At 40.6% G+C, this 18,231-nt stretch overlaps 1 protein-coding gene across 5 annotated transcripts in view; it reads right to left on the reverse strand.

Moving 5' to 3' along the window:
- Positions 1 to 18,231, reverse strand: part of sec22a (SEC22 homolog A, vesicle trafficking protein) — a 53,315-nt gene that overhangs the window by 23,330 nt on the left and 11,754 nt on the right. For 4 of the 5 annotated variants that reach the window (XM_041201739.1, XM_041201736.1, XM_041201737.1 and 1 more), the window contains 3 exons: positions 16,205 to 16,408; positions 10,634 to 10,797; positions 9,226 to 9,405 (listed from right to left, as the gene is read on the reverse strand). In XM_041201739.1, coding sequence (XP_041057673.1) covers positions 9,226 to 9,405; positions 10,634 to 10,797; positions 16,205 to 16,386 — 526 coding nt within the window. In that variant the 5' untranslated portion in view covers positions 16,387 to 16,408. Of the gene's footprint in view, positions 1 to 9,225; positions 9,406 to 10,633; positions 10,798 to 11,014; positions 11,169 to 16,204; positions 16,409 to 18,231 lie in introns of those variants that run through there. The other variant, XM_041201741.1, reaches the window with a different exon arrangement.

The following is an 18,231-nucleotide window of genomic DNA, read 5'->3' on the forward strand; positions in this document are numbered from 1 at the left end:
TCTGGTTATCTAAAAGGTGTCACAAGTGGAAACAATCACTATGTACCTCCATTATCCTGAAGGGTTTTTAAAATCAGGAAGCTGATTTTCACAGCTACAATAAAACAGCTTTACTTCTCCACTGTCTCTTCATAGGTGTAACCCCTGCACCCCATCCTTGGTATCATGCTGGTACCTCTTGCATTGTCTTCCTTTAATGGGCTACTCAATACTGCATGCAATATTCCAAGTGTGGCCCAAGTAAGCTCTTGTAAAAGTTTAACATTAACTCCATGCTTTTCTATTGTGTTACTGGATAATTAATCCAAAATTAAGGTTTCCGCTCGCCTCTTTATCTACTCTATTAATCTTATAATTAAAGGTGCATTTACTTTAGCTGTTGTTACTCATAAAATGTACTGTTTCACATTTTTTTTGCACTGAAATGCATCTGCCTGCCACCTATCTGCTCACTCTGCCAGCATGTTCTACTTCAACCTTTTGGTTCTCATTACGATTTTCCAACACACTCCCCTCTGCTGCAAATTTGGTGTCATCTGCAAATTCTAATATTTTTTCCTCAATTTCTGGTCCAAATCATTTATGCATATTGCTTATAATGCACCAAACACACTCTTGTGGAACACTATTCATCACATGTTTCCAAACTGCGAAGTATCTCTTCGCTCCCACCATTTGCCTTCTTCCCTCTAACCATCTCTCCACCTATGTGGCAGTATTTCCCTTGACTCCATGTGCCACTGCCACAAGCTTCTGATCAAATACTATTTCAAAATCCATATAAACAACACCAACCACATTTCTTTTATCTGTGCTGTCTGTTACTGCTTTAAAGAATTTTCTAATGTTGGTCAAGCAAAACTGACATTTCAGTAAACTGTACTCACTATATTGTCAACAGCTCCATTAAGGTTATGGTGAAAACCATCAAATGAAATCACTATATTCAATTAGTTCATGTTTATTCAAGTGCCTTGTAGCTTCACCCTCGGTTTTCATCTCTACCAACAACTGAAGTGCAGCTAACTGATCTTTATTTCCCTGGCTTAACCCATCCTTTTTTGAAGGTAAGTGTCAAACTTGCCATCCTATAATCCTGAGAAGCAGCATTCTCCCTACTTTTTAGTGAAGAATCTGGGAAAATTATAATCAGATTCTTCACAGCTTTTTCTCAGGAATAAACCATCAGGTCCTGGTCATAGTATGTGTTGTAAAGCAGATGAGCCAAATATCCCAGAATTAGCTGCATCTCCTGCAGCATTCCTTCCTTTTGACAATTCACCTCGGATTGTGTCTAATTCTGGAGTCCTGCCAGCGGGATGCGGCTTCAGTTCCATTTTCTGTTGATTGGGTTTCCCAGTTCATTACCATCCTGGGGTCAACGTCTATTGTGGTAAGGATGTCTTGATTCTGGGATCCGCTCATTTTGGCAGTCTGTATTGTTGTGCGAGATATCCCGAGAATCAAGAAGCTACCTGTGAACAGGCGAAGTGGGAAAAGCAAGAAACTGCAGCATTGGAGGAGGATTTCAGCCCTCAGTCCTGGCACACTCTGCTGTAACCTCCAAATCCTTTAATATTCCTCCTTTTTAGATAGTTGTCTTCCCTTTCACACGAGAACAGCCTCAGTCTTCCAGTGGCCCCAACATGGTCTGGGCACTGAACACCATCAACATGGCCATGAAAGCTGCGACTCTACATGTCTATAGTAGTGCCAACCGCAATCTGTGCCGGCGAGACATGGAAGAGAACAGCAAAGGTGTCATGTAAGTTGGATGTCTTTCACCATCGCTGCCTACGTAAGATCCTGGGCATTACATGGAGGGACAGCATCACCAACAAAGAAGGGCTACAAAGGACTGGTCAGAGGCACCTGTGGGACATTGTGACGGAGAGGCAACTGAAGTTGGCAGGACACGTAGCTCGCCTCCTGGATGTACGCCTCACCAGAGTGGCACTAGAATGAGCACCACCAGATGGGAGATGAAGACCTGGCAAAGTTAATTTAAGGAGGATTTCCAAGAGTGGGACACCACCTGGGCTGCAGTGAAAGAGACTGCGATGGACCGGAGCCAGTGGTGGAGTCTTGCTACCCATTGTCCTGCATTGGGACCAGAGGAACTAATTCTAAGTTCCTTTCATATAAAATATTATTTTCCACATCAATACCCACATGCGGTGAAGAAGTCCTTGGTCAATAGCCCACAGTTTAAGAATCTTCCTCCTCCCTTCCCCCTTGGTTTCTCCATTTTGCTGACTGTTCCCCTCTCGGTGCTGCTCTCTCTCCACGCTGTGGCTTCAGCTCCTGACTCTGAAGAGAATGATGGTGCCAACACCGAGTCCTCCCTGAGCCTCAATTGCCCAACTAGTCCTTCTAGACCCCTTTCTCCTCCACTCGCCAAGGCCACATTCCCCAGTGTCCATCTTGTCTCACCCCAATTTCAGAGCCCAACCCATGTCAAAGGCCCCCTCCTGAATACCAATCCACAATTCCTGCCTCTCTACAGCCAGCGTTCCATGGCCAATATTGAGAGGGTACTGGATTTCTGGTGCAGTTCCTGACTTTCGTGGAACAGGGGGTTCTTTACGTGTCATCTATAAAAGCAGAGCTCTTCTATCCCTGGGTCTCCAAATCAGCCTCAACGTGTTTGACCAAGTCAGCTCTCTATCTGTTTCCATAGTTTAAATGTGTTAACTTGCTTGGTGGATCAGAGATATAGCACAGCCTTTCGACATGACCTTACAAGGACTTGCGTGAACGAGGGATTTGATAGCTTCAAAGTCTAAACACTAACAGAGAGACAATGGATTTAGCGGAACGTGAATGCCAATCTTGAATTACTGAGTGAGTGCGTCTAAAGTTACTGAAGCATTAAAAAAAAGTGACAAAATGATTCATGGAGAAAGGTCAAGGTTAGTGTGATTGTCTCCATTCCTATCCATTGTTACATTCAGACATAGTTTTATAGAATCTTTTAAAGTATTAAGACCATGAAAATAGCATTTTCATGTTGGATACAGCACTACTTACAGATTACAGATGCTTGCAAGTGATGTTTCAGTTTTATTGTTTCTGGCACCTCTGCACTTGCAGATATATGAGAATGAGTGATCTGCAATGTTGACTTTACTATGACATACACTAAGGACACAGCAGGGGGCAACAAAAAAAAGTAAATTGTGGCAAAACATAAAGTACTTTGCACCATTCTCCTCTACTTTGCTGCTATCATAACCATGGTCCAACCAAGAAACAATAAGTTGGACCATGACCTTTCTCACCCTATGACCTGAACACCCATTCTTCTTCAGCTAGGTGACTTGGACTGAGGGCCTTCACTGATGCAGGAAGCATCAGTACTGTGTCAGTAGTTGCTACTACTGAGGCCCAGCACAGTTAGGAAATCACACTCATTAAGCAGAATAAGGCTTGAATGAGGTTCAGACAAGGGTACCAACTGTTACAGGGTGACAAGTCAAAACCAGCGCAAAAATACAACTGAAATTGGTAACAGAGTTTGAAGCTCTTCTCCACAGCTTTAAATAATCAGAGCAGCCATCACAATTTACTGAACATTTCCAGCAACTCCTTTTTGTCCCACTTCAAACAATCAAAAGACACATGACTTTTCCTGCGATAGGCTTAAAAATTCAACCTTATCCACCTGCACTGCTGACTAAATGGTAGAGAATGAATTTAAACAACTCTATTCACCCATCCCTACACCTGAGCAAAGCAAACAAATTCCAGTGATAGCCATTAACATTCATCATTTTGAGACCGTTAGCCATCTGTTCAACACTATCCCTCATGCAATGTCAGCATCAGTTTAATGCCCAATGCAGATGATTAGTTCTCAATCCATATCTACTGATGATTATCTGTTTACATATGCTGAGCTTTAACTAAAGTTTGCTTTCCAAGCAAGTCAAAGATATGGCATCACATTCCTTCCCAGCTAAGGTTGTTTTTACAAATATTTAGTAGCCACGATTAAAAATCCCATCTTTTTGAAACTGCAGATTACAAAGTGCTGTGTAAGTCCTGTTAAAGCTCTTACTAAAAATACACCACAGGATTTGACATCTGGATAACCCCAGAACTTGACAGCAGGATCAATCAGACAAATCTAACGCTTTCAACTCATTCAATACATTTAGAGTCAAAGGAATTTAATTTTCTTTGACATTTTTTGACCCCACTGGTCATTATATTACAATTAAATTTTTGTGAGCACTATTTTGATGCAGTCATTAACCACGGTTAGCAACCGTGTTAAAATAAAGCAAAAATACATTTAAAGACAATATACTGACCAATGCTAAAAAAAAAGGGTAGATTCAAAGTTAAGCTGTTGACATATTTTAAGAGAATTTCAGTGGCCCATGCTGGGACTTCCTCATTCAGTCTCTCAGCCACTAACTCTTCCTATAGACATGCCTTAAAACCTATCTCTTCAACCAATCTTTTGGTCATCTGTCGTAATATCTCTTTATATGACTCAGTACCAAATTTTATCAGCTAACAGTCATATGAAACACCTTGGGGTGTTTTATTTAAGTGGATAAAAACAAACAACCAGTGTCTTTTATTTTCATCTGAAGTCCACTTAAAAAAATCATTCACCTGGTAAAGAGTAAAGCAGATTTCTTGCTGCTCCCAGTCATTGCCCAAGTTGCTCCTAAGTTGGCAATATGCAGTGCATGAACTGTTACCGTAAACTCAGAGATTGGTGGTAACGCCTGTCATATATACCTATCCTTGACATTAGTAATTGAGAATAGAAATTGAGAAGCAATTATTTACATTTGAAGGACAGGGTTTGTTGCAGTTCTATACGTGTTGATGTTCAATTACAACAGCTGCATGTAAATAGCACCTTGAATGCAGTAAACTAAGAAGTTAGTTGTATGGTCCGCAATGTTGGAATGACTGTCTATGAAGGCTGCTGAGAGGATGAAGATGAGGGAATGTTGGTCCTGCCTGCCTTGACTGAATTCTTTTATGGCGTGCAATGGTGGATGAGGATAGGCTGGTTGATATTATGTGCCTTGATTTCCAAAATGCATTTGATGAAGAAGGTCATGACAAAATTACGAAGATCTCAGGGCAGTTACAACATTCAAGGGAGAGTTGGCTTAAGTCATGGAAGCAAAGGGAGCTCCTTAGAGATCTATTGATCTCTACTGGGACTATTAGATAGCATTATGTGGACCTAGCTAAGAATATGGAGTTAGAAAACCAAGACAAACCACAAGATGTTCATCAAAGAAAACAGCCCAGGAAATATGAGAACTATACTTAGATCGTTTGAGTTTTGTTACAATCTCGGCAGAGACCGATAATTTTATAAAGAAATTCGAAATTCCAGTTAATAGCTGAAAAATGACACAATAATTTCACGTTTTAAGACTTTTACTGTAACAAAAGACTTAAAAGCACTATTCATTAAACATAGTCTTTGTAGGTAACTTATAGTTAAATCACAAAACAGAACCATTCCCCTTTTAGTGCAACTGAAAACACTTTACAGGTATACTTTACACTATCCTTTAAGTAGGCAGTCAATTTGCCCAGAACCAGTCCCAAAGGTTTACTTCTGTTCTTCCCTTTCTCAGCCTGGGACCTTTTAATCTCAGCACTGTTGTTCACAGTGAGGTTTTGTCCCAATGATTCTTTTTCTAGTTCAAGCCAGGTGAATCTTTCACCCTCATTTTAACTCCTCATGAATTTGGTCTTTTCAATCCAAGAGCAAATTTCCACCTGCCTTCCTGCATGGTGAACCTCAGCAAGTTGCTGCCTATATTTGCTCACACTCTCCCAGAACCTGGCACACTAACTAGTCCGCAGCCTTCTGCAGTGTTCCAATGAATCTCAATGCAAGCTCGAGGAACAGCATCTCATTTTTCCATTTGGCACCTTACAATCTTTCAGACTCAGCATTGAGTTCAGCAATTCCAGACCGTAACTTCTGCTTCCATTTTGTTTCCTTTTTCTTTGCAGGTTTTGTTTGTAGTGTCTTATTTTCTCTTTCTTTGCTTTGGGGTGGCAGCTGATCATCAGTCTGCAATTCAAAACTCCTCTGGACACATCTTTGGTTTCTTTACTTGCCTCATTACCACTCTCTTTGACCTTGCACCCACAAACCTTTTGTCACAATTTCTCTTTCACTCTATCACAGGTTCTATTCTAATACCACACTGTCCCCCCCGCCCTTTCACTTGAGCAAAATCTATTAGATTTTTAGCTTTTCTCAGTTGTAGTGAAAAGTGATCGACCTGAAACACAGGGCTGCATTATATGGGGCTAAAAAGTCAGTTTGGCTGGGTAGTTGGGGGTCAGGGGGTGGGGGTGGTGATGGTGTTAGGAACATGGCTATGGTTACCCTGCAGCAATTTAACATTGGGAGCATCGTTAATTGCTTTAAGGCAAGACTTCCACCCCCAGTAAGAAGTCCCACCTTAGAGAGCTAACAGCCAATTGGATGGTCAATAGCTCTGTAGTTCCATGAGTGCCAGCCAGGAGTGGTGGCAACTGCTGGGACCACAGGCAGTCCCACCATGCTGAGAAGCCCAAGTAAGTCAGGGGTCGGGGGTCTCAGCAAGCAAGGTGAGGGGCCAGTTTCAAGAGGTTGGGGGGGGGGGGGGGTGTTATTGGCAGTGTGGGGAGTGAACTGTATCTCCAATGGGCCCAGGGGACCCACAAAGAAGGTACTTTGCCTGACACCAGCTGTCGGGGCTTCCTGTGTGGCATGGACCTCACCCTGCCATGGTTGAGATACGAGCAGCAGTGGCAGGATGAGGCCCTTAAGTGCCCATTAACTGGTCACTTACCGGCTTCAATAGGCCCGAGGGAGGTTGGGCCACCAAACACCTCCCCTGCCCGCTCCCCTCTCCCACCCTATCAGTAAAATTTAGACAGGTCAAGGGCGGGTCGCTAGGTGGTGAGAAGGCCATCCACTGGATTTTGTGTGCGCCCCTCCGCTTTCAAAGCCGCCGGCAAGAGAGCATAAAATCCAGTCCATTAACACTGTGTTTCTCGCTCCGCAGATGCTGCCTGACCTGCTGAGCATTTCCAGAATTTCTTTTGCTTTTATATTTCCAGTATCCTCAGTATTTTACTCTTGTATTTTAAAGAGAACTTGAGAAGTTGCTGAGAGCAAAGGATATCTCCAGTTAAGGGGTAAGATTTGAGTTAGTTGAGATTAAGATGAACCATGGCCAACTGTGGTCACTTGAATTTGCTCATGTGACTTAGGGAAATGGAGAATTTTTCCTGAACTGCTCACAGTTTTGCTTCTGCCTGAAGACAATGTTGCTTAGGGCAACGCGAGAAACTGTAACATAATCTGGGTGAACTGCTTTAGGTGGATCCAACAGCCCTCTCACTCATCTATACACACACATGAATTTAGGTGACAGGGATTAGCTGCAGTCACACTGGATCTTCTTGATGATTTCTTTTTAAATTCCAGTACTGTGGATAGCAGGGAACCCACATTGAAGGGATCTGAATACAAAGCGGCAGAATGTTTAGGTGCCAATCAAGATGTAGAGTCATATATGGCACAGAATGAGGTTGTTCGGCATATCAAGCTCTCCGGGGAGCAACCCAATCAAGCCCACTCCTCCACTTGGTCACCGTAGCCCTATAGGTTTATTTCCTTTATGTTCCCATCCAATTTCATTTTGAAATCATTCATCGTCAGTGCTTCCAATATCCTCATAGGCAACGAGTTCCAGCTCATTATCACCCGCTGCATAAAAAAATTCTTCCTCACATTACCCCCCCTGCATATCTTGTCCAAAACCTTAAATTTGTGTCCCCAGTCTTTACACTAATGGGAACAGTTTTTCCTTGTCTACCTTATCCAAACCTGTCATAGTCTTGTACAGTGCTATCAAATCTCCCTTCAATCTCTTTTACTCCGAGGAAACCTCAAGTTCTCCAACTTAACCCTGTAACTAAAATTACCCCATCCCTGGAATCATTCTGGTGAATTTCTTCAACACCCTCTCACAGACCTTCACTTCCGAGCGTTTGAGAACCTTATAAAAGAAGATAGGTCAAAACAGGGACTGAAGCTAAAGAGTATAGAAGGTCCAGATGCATTTCTAAATAAGCCAGACTAGATTGTTTTCAAAGGAGGGGTGAAATGTGTCACCTAGGTGAAGTTCAGATACTGTGTTTATTTTTCCCAAAGACACTGGTAACATTGGTACTATGGTAAATTTTTATGAACAGGGAGGTAAAGTCCAAAGACATAGTGAAACAATGGGAATTTGCATTCAAATGGGAAAACATGTATAAAGGAGAGAAGGTTATGTGTAAAGGCAGGCATCTATGCCTCAAACTGCTGTCTACAGCGAACTGAAGTTAAGAAACCTCATTTTGAATTGGATTGTTCAGGGTATCATATTTCTTTGCCTGGGTCTTTAAAAATCTGTGTCTTACTGTTGCCTTAACAGAGGTGTAACTGGGAGTCAGATTAATTAAGGGATTTAGAAGTTATTATAGTAGTAATTTGTAGGCATATGTATGTGTTTAAAATAATTTCTCTTATTAGTAAATGTTTAATCTAGTTTTGTAAAAACCTATAAGGCTCGGTCGTCTTATTAATACTGAATTCAAAGCCCGCACCTCGAAACATACAAATTGCAAAAATAGTTGTGGCAGTTGTCTCAAGGTTCCCTCTGTGATTTGAACAACTCAGCATTTACCATCAGCTGTGCCATAATAATGGCCTTTTGAAGTGAGATGGCGATGATAACAGATTTAAAAGGAATAAGAAAGACCAGGTCTCTGAGCCAAAGAATTAACATTGTCTTGCATTTATATAGTGCCTTTAACATAGAAAAACATTCTAAGACACTTCAAAGAAGTTTACTCAAACAAAAATGGGCACCAAGACACACAGAGATATTAGGACAGGGGATCAAAAGCTTGGTTAAGGCGATAGGTTTTAAGGAGCATCTTAAAAGATAGTCGGTGATATCAGTGAGATTTTTCTCAGATAATGTTTCTGTGAAGTGTCTTGGAAGGTTCCGTTAAAGATGCTATATAAATGTACATTGTTGATGATGAGTGATAGCTCACTCATCAGGAGCTGAGCAGAGGGGGAATAAGGGAGCAGGTAGTAGGTCTTAGGAGAGGAGATGTGAAGCTGCTAACATGATGCTATGGTCCACATATTTATGAAACTTGCCAAAAATTGAAGTGTCTCACCTATTCCCTTATAAGGGGCAGCATGTGGGTTTACGCTTCCGTTTACTGTTCCAACATCTAGCATAGTTAGCTGATGGGATGGCCTCAATTTGATCTCTGTCTGCATGTCAGCAAGGTTTATCTTCGTTGCTAGAGACCGAGGGTTATTGTACCTCTGCTTGGTCTTCTGGATAAAATTATCTACAGGTTTAAAGTAAACACATTTTGAAACATAAAAATCCTTTCTCTTTTAAAAAACAGAATTAAGATTTTTTCATTATTTCAAAGAAATGGATTCTCAGAGTTAAAATGGCACAGAGGAAGGCCATTCAGCCCATCGAGTCCATGCCATCTTTGCACACAGCAATTCAATCAGTCCCATTCCCCTGCTCATCTATTCTGGTAGCCTTAAGTCTATTTCCCTCAAGAAACTGTCCAGTTTCCTTTCAAATTATTCATCATCTATGCTTCCACGACCCTCTGAGGCAGTGAATTCCAGGCCATTACTAATAGAACAGAAATTTTTTACCTGTTAGTGCCACCGGTAGTGAGGGTGGTTCTGGGCTGTTCTAAGGTGGCCGAGAGGACAGTTTGAAACCAGAGTTTGCAATGGGGTCATGCCGTGTGGCCCGGCAAGGAGGGAAACATTCCACAGTGGTGATAAAATTAACTTCAATACTATTCGTAAGACAGTTTCTTTTTCTTTACAAAATGGTGAAATGGGTTTGAACTTAACTATTTTCATTTTAAACAATCAATATTCTTTGATGTACTGCAGAGGAAAATTGTAATTCTTTAGCCAACAATTAACAAAACAAGTAACTTTTACAATAAGCTTCCAGTGGTAAGTTATTTCCTTCAACCTCCATCACTTAAGTAATTAATTTAAACCAGGCTGTCCGGGGACAGGGAGAGGAGGTGAGGGAACCTTGGAAATGTAAGTCAACCTGCACAACTCAGTGTTTGAGATGGCAAAAGTGACTTATCCATGTTCTCAGTTGAAGGCAGAGAGATTGATTTTATCCCATTAGCCTGAGGTGGACTGAACCCCTTAATGCAGAACTCAAAGGATTGTACACTAAGTTAATGTGCCATATGGTACCCATTATTTACTGTGCATTACAATAAACTGTTGTTTGATCTCAAATACACAGCAGACCTCTGTTATAATCTTACTCCTGTCCAAATTACTATACAAGAGAAAGATGTGACTTATGCACCTGTCTTCACTGTACCAAAATGAAAAATTATATTTAATGTAATAAAATTAGATTAACATAGTTTAAAATTCTATCTGCTTTCCCCTCAGTAACACGTAATTAACACTTCTCAAGTCTTTCCCCTCCACAAACTTGCACTCTAGAAGAGAGATTATCATTGCTTCCATCATCATTTAATCCATTTACTGAAAGGAAACCTGCGAGCTCACCAAATTCTATGAAGGAGTATGGCCTGACAGCAATGTTTATCCTCATTGTGTCATATAAAGTAATGAATTCTCGTTGCAGTTCATCCAAGAAACAGAAAGCGAGGACGTTTGGGTAGTTTTCAGAGCAGATCATCATATACCCTAGTCCTAATGAGCTTATAAAACTAGGGAGAAGAACAGATTAATTAATGCATAATACAGAAAATATGAAACAAAGTGTACAGAAATGATTCAAAATAATCGAGCAAATGGCACATTACTAAAATTAACACTCTACAATTAGCAAATGCATTAAATGCACTTGCCTCTTCTGAAGCAGGAAAAAACCTTAAAAACCATGTTTTATCATATTCCAAACTTGAATGAGTGTATGAATTTTACCACAGCTGAGATTCAGAGAATGTTGCAACACAAAAACAATAGGTCTGCACCAGTGCTTTCCCTCCACGAGCCATGTAATCGAATCCTGCTCTCCTTCCGCATGTTAAGGAATTTGTGGACTCTGCTTCAGAAGTTTTCAATGGGGAATTCCACATTCTAGCCATCTTCTTAGCTAAAAAAAAATTCCATCCTCCTTAATAATTCTTTTTGAGATGGTCATAAAATTTGTGCCCTCTTGGCACCATCTCACTGATGGAAACAACCTTATGAGTATTTACTTCATGGTACCTGTCACACCTTGAAGGCCCACATCAGTCATCCTTCAACTTTCCCAGCACTACTGAAAAACCCCAATGTAAGTCACTCTCTTTATAACTGTAATATCCTAATGAACCGTTTCCATTGCTTTTACATTATCCTACTACTAGGATGTAACTAGATTCTCTTTCTTTACATTGCTCTAAGGAGGTTGTGTTAAAGCAAACCTCAGTTTTAGAACATCATGTAAACTGCCAAAGTAATTCTTAAGCATTTCACCAAGTTCTGAGCTTCACGGTTGACTGGAAAGTAACTTCAGATGTTAATAGGAGAAATAAAAGCTGGTCTTAATGCATTATTGGCTTGAAATACAAAAATGCAAACTGACTGACTTGCTTACAGGAGGATAGATTGCATCATTGTTGATAGCCAACAATGGGGAACAGTGAATAAGGGTTGCTACAGAAATTGAAGTGCATTATTGCCATCAAAAAGTGCATCAAATAAGACACTAGTTAGGCCTCAGCTGAAGTGCTCTGTACAGTTCTGGGTGCCATACTATAAGAAGGATGTGAACGCACTGGGGAAAGTGCAGAAGAGGTTTACAAGAATGGTTCCAGGGATGAGAAACTTCAGTTATGAAGATAGATTGGAGAGGTTGGGGCTGTTCTCCTTTGAGAGGAGAAGGCCAAGAGATTTGATAGAGGTGTTCAAAATCATCAGGGGGCTGATTGGAGCAGATAGGGAAAAACTGTGCCTACTCATAAAAGGATCGAGAACTAAAGGGCTTAGATTTAAAGTGATTTGCAAAAGAAACAAATGTGATGTGAGAAGAAATTTTTTCATGCAGTGAGTGGTTCGAGATTGGAATGCACTGCCTGGAAGTGTGGAGGAGGCAGGTTCAATCGAGACATTGAAGAGGGCATTGGATGATTATTTAAATAGAAACAATGTGCAAAGGTGCAGGGAAAAAAGCAGGAGAATGGCACTAAGTCATAATGCTCATCTGGAGAGCCAGTGCAGACACGATGGGTCGAATTGCCTCCTTCTGCACCAAAATAATTCTGTGTTTCTGTATACTAAGGTGGTCGGCAATATTTTTTTTAGAGACTGTGAAAGTGCCAAACTTCCCTGCCTTGTTAGGAAATATATCTTTTCCTGTATCCTGGTGTCCCCACATCATGTGCAGTTAGGGAGAGCAGGCAACCTTCTCACATGCCTTCAGTTTCTCTGAAGCAACCAATTGAAGATCCACAAGAGTGGATTGGGGAAAAAACTCAAGCATTGAAGCTCTTGCCCAACTTGCGAAGAAACAAAAATTTATCACTTCCCCGCAGGAACATGGCTGAAACAAGCTTGTGGGCATGAGCCTACGATTCCACAGTGCCATGAGGTGGTGCTCCAATGTCCTGTGCAATAGGGCTGTACAACATTTCGATTTTAAAATAATTTGAAGGAAAAAAATTTGACTCTTGCATGCTCGTCACTCTACAGTAAACTAATGCTGTCTCAGCAGGGATCAATGGCCCTAAATGTACAATAATGCCTTTAAGACTGAATCCCTGTTTGATAAACATAATAGGTTTTTATGCTTTATCAAACAAACTATGGAAGCTCTGAAGAGTCATAAGGACTCAAAACGTCAACTCTGTTACTCTCTCCACAGATGCTGCCAGACCTGCTGAGTTTTTCTAGCATTTTCTGTTTTTATTACATGGAAATATAGGCCCATGTTAACTTAATAACAAAGGTGATTTCAAAACCTTTAAAAGTACATTCCTTACTTGCATTCTGATGTTACCTTCGGAAGCATTTACAGCGTGACTGCAATATTGGTTTGAAGCAAATCTGCTTCACTTTGCAATTATTGCGTATAAACAGACAGAATCCAGTCAAGGGTTAACCTGTCACAGGAATAAATGGCAGCAAAACACGCGAAAGTCTCACTCTAAACATACTCGGGACTCAACTTATCCTACATAAATGTAATGCTGTTAGTATTCCAACTACAACTTGAAAGCATGAATACATCCTAGAACCAGAAAGTTACCGTAATCTTGAGCTCACCCAGACCTCCCCCTTATAAGAGGATAATATAGTGCTTTTATTCTGTAATTTTTCCACATACAACTGGTCAAATCAGCATTTCTTGTATCCGCAATATTAGGCCTATTTCTCCTGCCTGCTAAAACTACTAACTTCAATGTTCATCATGTCAGCTGTATCTTTGCTAGGATTTTTGCACTTCTGTATTTTTAATAGGCAATGCAAAAGATATTTTAAGTAGAAGAGCAAAATTTAAGCGTGAAGGATAGGCATAGAATCCAATGCTCCAATTGTTAACAGATTGCTAGACAATACATACTATTCTGCAAAGGAATGGAGGTTTGAACAATTTGTTTTCATGTCACTGTTTCTCCTATAGATTTCAAAAGCTACATGATCTATTGAAGGAGGCAGATGATAAAATATCTGTCTGTTCACTACACATTCTAGTGTCAATCAAGAGGCAGAAAAATGACACTTGGGCAATAGGTAGGAGGACAGGGTGGCACAGTGCATCGACAGATGCCTTTTCTCCTCTACGGCCTGGGTTCAAATCCAGCTAGACTTAAGCCTCATTGCTCAGCATGGGCCCATAGCAGAAAATGACCTATAGTGAGTCACAGTGTGGCCATCTCACTCAGAGATACCATTCAAATGGTTCAGTAGCGAGTCACTTAAAAAGTGTGTATCCTTCCTAAGTGTGGTCCCCAGAAATGAACACAATACACCAGCTGAGGCCTGGCCAGCATTTTATGAAGATTTTGCCAAGCTTCCATTCTTTTGGTACTCTATATCACTACTAAAGCCAAGGAACCTATCACAGCTTCACCTAACACTTTCAAGGATTTGTGTACACACACCTCCATGTTTATCTGTTCCTGCACCTACTTTGAAATTGTGACATTTACTACATATTGTCTCCCTCATTCTTCTTACCAAAATGTACTGTTTCACATTGCTTGGTTAATTTTATTCTGCCATGTGCCTTCCCATTTCACCAGTCTAAGTCCTCCTGAAGTCCATTATCCTCCTCACCATTTACGACATCTTTGAGATTTGTGTTAGTGTATACTTTGAAATGATGCCCTATTTACTGGCTCCTGGGGAACACCACAATATACTTCCCTGCAGTCTGAAAAACAACCATTCACCACTATTATTATGTGTGCTCTGAGCCTTAGTCAAATTTTTAACAACACTGCCAGTGTCCCTTTAATCCCATGGGCTTTAATTTTACTAACAAGTCTATTATGCACTATTTTGTCAAACGTTTTGTTAAAGTCCATATGCGCGTCAAATTTCTCCATTACTTCAAAGAACTTAATCAAGATAGTCAAACATGATTTGTTTTAACAAATCTGTGCTGACGTTCACTTATCGGCCCATACTTTTCCAAAAGGCAATTAATTATTTTCCGGATCGTCTCCAAACGTTTCCCACCACAGATGTTAAGCTAATTGGCCCCTAACTGCTAGATTTATCCCTGTCACTTACCATGAAACTTGCATTTCAGAGAGACATGAAGACTACAGGTGGGCTTCAATGTTTCTGTTTTGTAATCGTTTGAATAACACTTACTACATTTACACTGCTAAAGGGTAGAAATTACTTAGTATATAACCATATCAGCCAATAGTGATGAGCACATATCCAGATCATGGGTTTGTTTTTTGGAGAAATGTCTCTCTAGTCTTATGTTTTCAACAAGTCCATTAATTTTAGATTAAAGAGATGTCAGTCATCACCTCCCCTCACTTCCCTGTCTGACCTTTTTGCTAGGTTACGCTGCACATCAACAGGACTGACCTCAGATTGCGGTGGGAACTACAGAAACATGATGACATTTAAGATGATTAATGAAACAGGCAAACATGGTTTTAGAAGTCACAGACCTCCAGTATAATAGGTAATGTTGGCTTTGTTATATTTATTTCATTTTAAGGCAAGTTTCAGCCAGCACAGCCAACAAAAGCAGTTTTAATACCTTCATCTTACACCAACCCCAAGCCAACAAGGGGCTGCACACACATCATCAATTCTCCACCAACTATTCTTTATTTCGTACAATATATACAAGGCAGTGACTAATTCATGCACTACAAAAACACAACTGACCCTTTGGCTGACATTGACCTCTATACAACTTTGAACAAAAGTGTTCTGCGAAAGACAGTAATCTGCATTTAGCTTTACACATTATGTTCCATTTGTTAACAACCAGTGGCATTTCCCATCTATGCCTTGCTCTGGAAAACTCAAATTTACTTATTTTTACCCCATGGAACAAAACAGATGCATTGAATATTACAACTGAGTGTGGGTGTGGAGGAGGGAAATAAGAATTGCTTCCTCGATATAACCTATAATGAAGAGCACTTTGTATACTTATGCCACTAATTTGTGTTTCCTACATGTTTAGTGTATGCTATCAATCCACGTGATTTCCATTCTCTATGAGTGCAGTCAACGCCCCTCAAACAACAAGGGTCTCCCTAAAGCATTAGCTCCCAGTGGAGCCAGAATACTGTGTACCACAGGGTTTGGGCACATAAACCTCAGTGAAGTTGCAGAGGGAATGCTGCATTGTCTATAGCTCCTATCATTAGCGTAAGACGACAAACCAACTTGAATGCTCAGGTGGACGTTAAGGGCCCACACTGCACTGTGGGAAAAAGCACACAGAAGTCCCCCAGTGACCTGGTCAACATTCTTCACCTAACCAATACCTCCAAAATCAGATTAACATTTGAGTACTTAATGACAGTGACTTCATTGTAGAAACATTGCACTGGTTGTAAGGTGCTTAAGGACACAAGAAGCACTACTAAATTGCAAGTGCTTCTTTTCTTCTAAAATAAATAGGGGAAAGGGGCATCAGTGACTTACTGTATATTGTGCTGTACACCTTTCAGAGTACATCGGTCAGGCAGATGCCCTAGCTTTTTAGACAGCACTTTAAGATGCTTCTTGACCTCCTGAACTCCTTTGTTCTGTTCAAAATCTGTGGAAGCAGAAAGCGGAAGGCCATCTCTGACACGCACAACTGAAGCAAACAGGACCATGGACATTTCCGACAACTTCCCAGGAGTGCTGGAAAACATTTAAGGAAAATGCTTTAACACATTTAAATGTGTGTTAAATTATTGCACAGTATGTAAAAGTTACTTCCAAAAGAGCTATGTTTAAAATGTTGGTACATTTACTGTAATGCAGGGTAACACAATAGGAATTACGCATCGAGGTGAAGCACAGTATGGTTAGATGTACACTTGAAGAAACATTATTCAATCATTGCCAATCATGGTAAATAATCTGTAAGTGTGTGAAGCAGCACCAATAGAAGGTTCCGTTAACATTACCTTAAATGTAAGGTGCAGACATTGAAATACACTGCCCATTGCAAATACAGATCTTAAATTGCCAAATGTTTCCAGTCTCTGTCGCCAGACTTTTGCCCTCAGCGTGCCAGGGATAGGAAAGGAAAAACTAGCTGGAGTTCCAACTCCTAATCATGACCCAATGACCAGGAGCTCATTGGCAGAAATAGTGAGCAAGTGAAAGTTCAGACTTGGTGGTGATGAATCCAACTGTCCGATTGCCTACCAGACCTTCCCAAGCTCGCTTAAATTTAAAGAATGGCTAATTAAAGAAAATATATTTGTTTGCCACTTGAGAACCACATGCATCATAAGTTGAAAAAGAGCAACAGGAATAAAATTAGGCCAAAAAAAACTCTTTTTCCCTCTACTCCCTGATATAATCTAATTTACCTAATAGCACTGTAGAAAAATATAAAACAAGGATAGAAAAAGGGGAACCAGTATATGTAATATATTTCAATTTCCAAAAGGCATTCGATAAGGTACCACACACAAGGCTACTTAATAAGATAAAAACACATGGTGTAGGGGTAGTATATCAGAGGACTGGCTAACTAACAGAAGACAGAAAGTTCGGATACAGGGGGCATTTTCAGGATGGCAGCCTGTAACAAGTGGAGTGTCACAGGGGTCAGTGCTGGGGCCACAATTATTTACAATATATATGAATGACTTAGAGATGAGGGAAATGAATGTACTATCGCCAAGTTTGCAGATGACAGAAAAATAGGTGGAAGGCAAGCAGTGAGGGTGACACAAAGTGTCTACAGAGGGATATAGACATGTTAAGTGAGTGGGCAAAAACGTGGCAGATGGAATATAATGTAGGAAAATGTGACATTATGCACTTTGGCAGGAAGAATAGAGGAGCTGAATATTACTTAAATGGAGAAAGACTGAAGAAAGCTGCAGCACAGAAGGATTTGGGGTCCTCGTGCATGAATCACAAAAAACTAGGGTACAAGTTCAGCAGGTAACAGGTAAGGCAAATGGAATGTTGGCCTTTATTTCAAAGGGAATGGGGGACAAAAATAGGGAAGTCTTGCTAGAACTATACAAGGCACGAGTTAGACCACACCGAGAATACTGTGAACAGTTCTGGTCCCCTTATCTAAGGAAATATATACTGGCATTGGTGGCAGTCCACAGAAGGCTCACTAGGTTGCTCCCAGGGATGGAGGGATTTTCTTATGAGAAGAGGTTGAGTAGGTTGGGCCTGTACTCATTGAAGTTTAGAAGAATGAGAGGCGACCTTCTTGAAACATATAGATTCTTAGGATATTAAAAACAAAAAACTGTGGATGCTGGAAATCCAAAACAAAAACAGAATTACCTGGAAAAACTCAGCAGGTCTGGCAACATCGGCGGAGAAGAAAAGAGTTGACGTTTTGAGTCCTTATGACCCTTCAACAGAACTACTTCTGCTCCTACATCTTATGGTCAGCTGCAACCAAGTAGTTACTTAATTGTATGGTCTTTTATTACACACCTGTTTTAGTAATATGTTTAAATTGATTGTGAAAATCAGCAGTT

The sequence above is a fragment of the Carcharodon carcharias genome, chromosome 12 (assembly GCF_017639515.1).
Source record: "Carcharodon carcharias isolate sCarCar2 chromosome 12, sCarCar2.pri, whole genome shotgun sequence".
Lineage (NCBI taxonomy): Eukaryota > Metazoa > Chordata > Chondrichthyes > Lamniformes > Lamnidae > Carcharodon > Carcharodon carcharias.